The sequence below is a fragment of the Gavialis gangeticus genome, unplaced genomic scaffold (genome assembly GCF_001723915.1).
Source record: "Gavialis gangeticus isolate Ggan-Ray unplaced genomic scaffold, GavGan_comp1, whole genome shotgun sequence".
Taxonomy (NCBI): Eukaryota; Metazoa; Chordata; order Crocodylia; family Gavialidae; genus Gavialis; species Gavialis gangeticus.
In genome coordinates, this window is record NW_017729009.1 from 12,526,880 (window position 1) to 12,533,684 (window position 6,805).

Genomic DNA, 6,805 nt, shown 5'->3' on the forward strand with positions numbered 1-6,805 from the left:
AGAAGTCTGGACTTGCAGTGCTGGAGTTAGAAGTAGGAGCGCTAACGAACCACTTAGTTATCTCGCCTTGCTCCCGTTGCCTTGCTGTGGTAGGGAAGTGGAGTTAACACTTCTGCACCCTCTTTATCTCTGAAACTCTCCCTTGACCATGGCAGCATCCAAGCCAGGAGAACAATGAAACTTGTGGCCAAAGCAAACCTAAAGTATCCCCATACTAACGGCACAGAGACATGAATGGGCTCCAGCGTGGAGCAGAGGCCTTGGCCTTCCCGCGTGGCACTCTCTTCCTCCTCCTCTCACGCAGGATGATGCTTTCTCTCTTCTCTTGGTGGCAGAAGATAAACAGAGCCTTAATTGGGGGACAGGCAATAAATTACTCAGTGCTAAATGCCACAGGGGACCAGAGTTAAAGATTTTGGGGGAAGGATAATAGCAGGATTGTCCAAAATGACATAACTTTGCAAAGGTGAGCGGTGACATTTGGGGTCCGTGGGCTAGCATGGGGGGCATGCTCTTCTGATCTTATCATCCTGAGCCATAACTCGGCACAGAGGAAAGAAGTCAGGTTTAATATCCTGACGCTAACTGAGACCTATAAGCTGATGTACATAGCAGGCGTCATTTTGGTGCAGATCAGTCAGTTTACAGCAGCTAACTTCCAAGCCCGTAGGGACTGTGTTCAGAGTTGTAGCAAATTAAGGAAAATGCCCCAAATTCACCTCTGCTAACCTCCAGTTCAAAAGCCCCTGGGGGCTTGTATTCTCTGTGCTGCAAGACCGCATTGTTACCTAGCTCTTCATCTCTAGACCTCAACACCTTTTACACAAGGCAAGAAGCATCAGTCCCCATTTCGCACATAGGGACGGTGGGATGAAATGACGACTATTCCTGGCTCTGCTGCTGATCTGGTATTTGACTGCGGTGATTCCCAAACGATTCCCAGGAGAGTCTCCCATCTCCTGTACTCTGTTAATTCCCATAGGGATGGTGCGCCCTCATGGCCCAAAATGAAAGGCTTTGCAGTCACCGTGGACCATGGTAAAAAACCCCTTCACTTTCCGCTCCGAGAAGGGCAGAGGAAGGTTTGTTTCACTTGCTTTCGATAGCAGGCTTACGCAAAATTTCCCCCAGTCTTAGCAAGTGTAAAGGGAAGTTACATTTCCTAATGGTGCTCTTGATTCTGGCTTCTGTCAGGGTCATGGAGACGGGGTTTTCTGGTGTAATTACACGTTCTCTGTTCCCTGTGGACTCGATGCTTCTAATAGCGTGTTTCTATCACTTCTGTCCTGCCCACTTCAATCTAGGTTATGAGATCGCTTGCCACCCAGAGTTAGTTCATGGAGTGCAATTGCAGCAGCTGCTGCAGTTCAAGGCAGAAGGAGCAGTGACTCTTCCAGGACAAGGCAGCAGGGCTGGTGCAGCTGCATGCTGAAGGATTGTGACGCAGAATGGCATAGCTTGCGGGTCTGGGTAGGGAATAGAGAGAGCTTGCTCTGTGCTGCCTCCTGGTTGAGAATCACTGAGACTCTTTGAAGGGTGAGAAGATGTGCAAAGCATGAAGAGACAAGCAGATAAGGGCAGGTTCAGACTGTCCCTGCCCAGCAGCTCCCCCATACCCACTACCTTCTCCCCTGTAAGGTCAGCTCTGTAATAAATACCTTTGCTTTTGAAATAGGGTGCTGCTCAAGTCATGCAAGTTATGAGTCTGAAAAGGTTGAGGACCACTGCTCCACCTGGTGCTGTGAAACTCTTGCAAGTCCTTAATCTGTCTTGCAGGACAGGGAGATCAAAGTGATGGGGCTGCAGGAACTGAAGGGTGCTCTTTAGCACAGCAGGGCTAGGCGAGATGTCTCTTCGCATTGCTGTTTTTATTACCCAATGTTCTGGCTTGAGGGTCCTGAGCAAAGCAAGGAGGAGATGGTAGCTCACCCTGCGGGACTGAGCATGCAGTGAAGGTGTTTCTTGTGCAAGGTGGGAGCGCAGTGCCGTAGTAAGGGTCATAAGGAAGCCCGAGTCTTCCCTTTCTCGGCACAAGACTTGCCGAGCCTGCTCAGACCGTGGGCTCTCTTGTTCTCCGTCCCCCACTCCCAAGTGCCTCTGTCTCCAGGATCCTCAACTTTGCCAGCCCTGATGGAGGGCAGATGGGTTTAATGACCCGCTCTGGAAATGCTAGTGTTGTCTTGGGAACCTACCATGAGAAGAGGTATGCCCCTGGACTCTTTCTGAGGTCCAGCTGATGGCCTATCCTCTGCTTAGATGTGAATTTATATGAAGGATTAAAAGCTAATGGGTTCTGCGGTAATAGCAAAAGGGGTAAGAGAGCAGTGGAACAAGCACGAAGGCCAGGTAGAGGCATTTCAAAGTTTGGATACATGGTAGGGCATTTATTGACAGCGGTCCTGCAATATTTGTCAAATATACTATAACCACCATCCCACTGCCATGTGAGAGGCCAGGCTTCTCAAGTTTAATTCACCATCAGAGGGCAATAGCACTGCCTGTCTTACTTCCTTGGCTTGTAATTTCTATGGGGTAGGGGCCATCTTTTGGGCCCATTTCTAATAACCAGTCCTGGCTCCAATGACTGAAGCTGCCCAGTGTGACCGTGCTACCAACGATGCTGGTGGTTTCTCTTTCCTGGCCCAGATTGCTCGGCTGCCTGGGTGCAGCTGGCGGCTGTGTGATTTCGGTTGTGTTTTTCTGACGCCATGTTTCTCTTAAACCCTCAGAAAATGAGTTCCGGGGTGAGCTGCTGAATCAAAGGTGGACCTGTGGAGACAAGATCAGCAGTTGCGAGACAAAAAGCCTACACAGCAGACGCATCAAGGTGAGAAGGCAGGTGCCGCACGCAAGCTGGCACGCAGCGGAGATGCTGCGCTCCCCCCCTGCTTTGAAGTCCCACCTCCCTCCCACCCTAAAGTAAGCTGCAGCCCCCCAGGATGGCAAGTAGCATAGGGGACCCAGAGGAGACGTTGCAAAATCCCCTTGCTGTAGCAAATCCCTGACACGATGTTTAAAAAGCAGGGGGACCTCCAGATATATTGAACCCACATCTGGATTTCAAAATCCTTCCCCTCCTCCTGTCCCTGTCGTTCGAGGATGCTTGGATTTAGAGAGCTGGGTCAGGCCAATCTCTATATATAAAAAGAAAAAGAAAGGCCTTTTCTGTAGGATGCAGGCTGATCGGAAGAAGCCCCCACTGCGCCAGGTGAAACATCAATGCTTTGGAAGGAGATAAATGGGTCATTCATTCATGAACCAGGCCCTTAGAAGTCACAGAGAGAGGAAGGCAACTCAGATGCTCTCAACACAGCAGTTCATTTAGGAGAAACTGTTGCAGCTGTAACTCGCTGAAAGGGAGCTAGCCAATGCTGTCAAAACTCATGGCAGATTCACTGCCGGCAGATTAGGACGCTTTAATTAAACATAAACTGGGGTTGCTCACTATACAAATGACATTTCCTGCTTTGTGTGGGCCCTATCAAGAAACCTCTTGGTAACAAGACTTCATCTTGTGACAGAATATCAGTCAACTGGAAGAGCTAAGAAATTATCATCCTGTAACTCATGTTAACTTACTTCCCCTTGCAAATCAAACGTTAAGCCTCTATGCCAGGGGAGAAAATTGTCTTGCTTTGCTTAACAAATTGTCAGCTCTAGGCAAGGTCACCAGGAAAGCTCACGCCTTGTTAGAAAGCAGAGTAAGCAGATGTTGCTATATTTAAAACAGGTTCATTAAGACATTTTGTGGTGAACCTGCCAAATAAGCACTTAGTTTGGACTTGAAGAGACCATTGCATGTTAATAACAATGAATTTAAAAAGGCATTTGTTCCTGACACTGAGTGCTTATGTAGCACTGGCATTTCTAAAGCATGGTAAAACTGATCTCACCCTGCTCTTGTGATGGTGTGTTGCATTACCCCCATTTTACAGGTAGGGAGAGTAAGGCAGGGAGGTGGAGTGACCCAGGGGTCAGCTTTTAGGATGGGGATTAGGATTTGGGAGTTTGTTTCCTGAGGATTGACAAGTGGCTTGTGACCTGGGTAGATACTGAAAGCAGCTTGCGTTGTCAGGAGTTCATGCTGTAGGCAGGACGCGCTGCATTCATGCGCCCGTGCCCGTGCCTGCCTCTGTGCACACAAGACCTGATGGAGCATGCGCCTACCATGGGTCCCATAGCATTGTTATGGACTGCTTCCCCTTTCAGGTCCTTGTCCTACATCGTGGGTTCTCCAGCTCCCATCTGCAGGCCACATCTGGCCTGTGAAGCCATGTCATCCAGCCTCTGCATCTCCCCACAGCTTTAAAAATGCAGCGGTAAGGAGGAGGTGGCAGCGGTGATTACAGCTCCCCTGCTGCCAAGTATCCAGACCCATGGAAAGCACTACAGGCTGGATGATGTGGTCTGATACACAGAGGACCAGCCCCACATCCCTTTGCTGGCCCACTTAGCCAGACAATTGAACACCCTTCTTCTACATTATTAAATCCAAATGGGATGATATTTTGGGGAGAGGGCTTTCCAAACAGCTTTTCTCTCTCTGTTCAGGACCATTTTAAAATGTGTATCCCTGCACGGGAATGCACTGCCACACTCATTCCTTGCTCCTCCTGCATTGCCACAAGACTGGCATAGGAGAGGACAGTTTTGAACCCGGATCAAGCGCGCCGACCTGCTTTGTTGTTGTGCTCCTGCACGTGTAACTTTCTCTTTCTGTCCAGTTATGATTTATAATCTGCGGAGAGAGGCTGTGCGTGCGTGTGTGTGTACAAAGAAATCGAGGGGCAGGATAATATTTCTCTTTCCATGTTTGAAATGAGATCTCAGAAGAGTGATAGGCAGAGTTGCTTTTTAAACAGATCCAGCTGAGCCCATCAGTCTGGAAGCCTCTGTTTACAATTGCCTGGGCCTGAGCCGTGCAAGGGGAAATGAATCTCTCTCCCTCTCCCCTCTTGATACTTGCATGTGGCTGCCTGCTAGTTGAATAGGCGATTGAATAGCAGGAAGCTTGTGCTGATGGAGGCTAGTTTACTGTTACAGCAGGTAGGGCTTACACGGATAGATCCATCACAACCCTTAGCCTGGCATCGTCGCCCAGCTCTGAGAGGCAGCACATGCTGATGGTTTCCTGAGATTATGCCACTTGAAAATAATCTAATGAGAATGGCAGCGTCTTCCAGAGCTTGGAAACCACAGGGTTGAGGAACTGCGATTCTCCCACCTTGCAGGAGGAAAGAACCGTTTGTACGTCCTAAGTGACTTCAGCTGTAAGGAGCGTTTGGATGGCACGTTCCTACCAGGCCAGTCTCCATAAACCTGAACGACTGCATCTGAAACGACCCTGAATGTCAGCACGGAGGATGCGACGCGGTGGAGCATCCTTTCTGGTCCGGTTGGCTTGCACCGAGGACGCCTGTGTTATTGCTACGGAGCGGTCGCGCTCGGGAAATGTTGCATCGGTGCCGGAAGTTTCGGCAAATGAAAAGTGACAGTACGGCTTCATTAGGATGTTTATTACGCAGCTGTAATTTTTAATTTGGGAGTTGGTGGGAGCTGCGAGCTCGCATGTAAACGATGTCAAGGAAGAATCCTCCCAAGACTCGGAGGCAGAGGGTGCCACGCGGGGTGTCCTTTCTGCGAGGGAGCACGCACAAAAAAGCAACCGCTAGTTTATTCAGCTGCAAATAGGACTCACAATGGGTGGAAATGTCAGGAGGGTTTAAATCAAGCAGCAGGGAGGACCCTAAAGGAGGTGCGGGGAGGGTGGAGGGAACCCAAGCGTGGTTACAACATAACAGCTTCGAGCTATAGGACGGACGTGCTGGCTTCAAGACACATTTTGCCTTTGTAAAAGGAGAGGGGTTTCTAAGCCCGGGGCAAACTCCCTCCATCTCCCCTGCCCCCACCACCTTTTTATTTCCTTTTAATTAGCAGCTATAGAGGGGCCAGCGTACCAAAGTCACCGTCGTTTTATGGAGTCCTTGAAAGAGAAATATATTGGGGAGGAAAACAGAAGTCCCTGCAGCTCAGGGCTGAGCATCCCCCTGTGTTTGGTGGCTAGAAAATGAATGGGCTGGATGCTGATGTTACTCGGGTCAGATGATGAGGTCACGTGGAGCAGCTGCCAATCAGATCTGGCTCTCCTGCAATCAGAGGATTAAAAATCCCGTGTGAGGTCTGTCCCAGCGGCATGGAGAGCATGGCCTCGGTGCACCAGCCTTTATGGCCAGCGGCACACAAGGGAAGGCATCTCCACTGGCCATTTGGGACTTCCCAATCCCAACTGGCCAGGCCCCCTGTTACAGGGGGGCGCAGTCCAGGGTTGGGCTGGACCTCAGGCCTTTTAAGCTGCGGCAAGCTACTCTAACTATTTGCCACTACTTCTCCCAGTAAAAAGGAAAGCAAATGGTGGTCAGGATGGGGCTTGCTCTGGCTGTTCCTGGGTGTATTGTCACCCTTTGGATGGACACTGAATTTCCCAATGGTCACAAAGCCACTTGGGCAGCTCCCTGGAGCCCTGGCTTTGCTCTTAGTAGCAATAAAGGGGGACCAAGCAGGGACTCGGGAAGCCAAGGTCTTGATGATGCGTCCCAGTGGAGTCTCATTGAAAACGATGGACCGTGAGCTAAGCAGGATCACGAATGGCTTGCAAAAGGCAAGGTGTCAACCCTAGACAAAGCCTTGTCTGGGACTCAACAGGAAAGGTGGAGCCCGAGACAGGCACAACTACTCCAAAACCTCCTTTTTCTTGGTAGGGGCATAGGGAAAGCTGCATCCCTTACTGAAAGGAGACTGTTCAGAT

At 50.0% G+C, this 6,805-nt stretch overlaps 1 protein-coding gene across 6 annotated transcripts in view; it reads left to right on the forward strand.

Moving 5' to 3' along the window:
* The window catches only part of MYT1 (myelin transcription factor 1), a 124,124-nt gene that overhangs the window by 47,988 nt on the left and 69,331 nt on the right, over positions 1-6,805 (forward strand). For all 6 annotated transcript variants that reach the window (XM_019510091.1, XM_019510093.1, XM_019510097.1 and 3 more), the window contains exon 2: positions 2,730-2,827. In XM_019510091.1, coding sequence (XP_019365636.1) covers positions 2,730-2,827 — 98 coding nt within the window. The remainder of the gene's footprint in view (positions 1-2,729; positions 2,828-6,805) is intronic.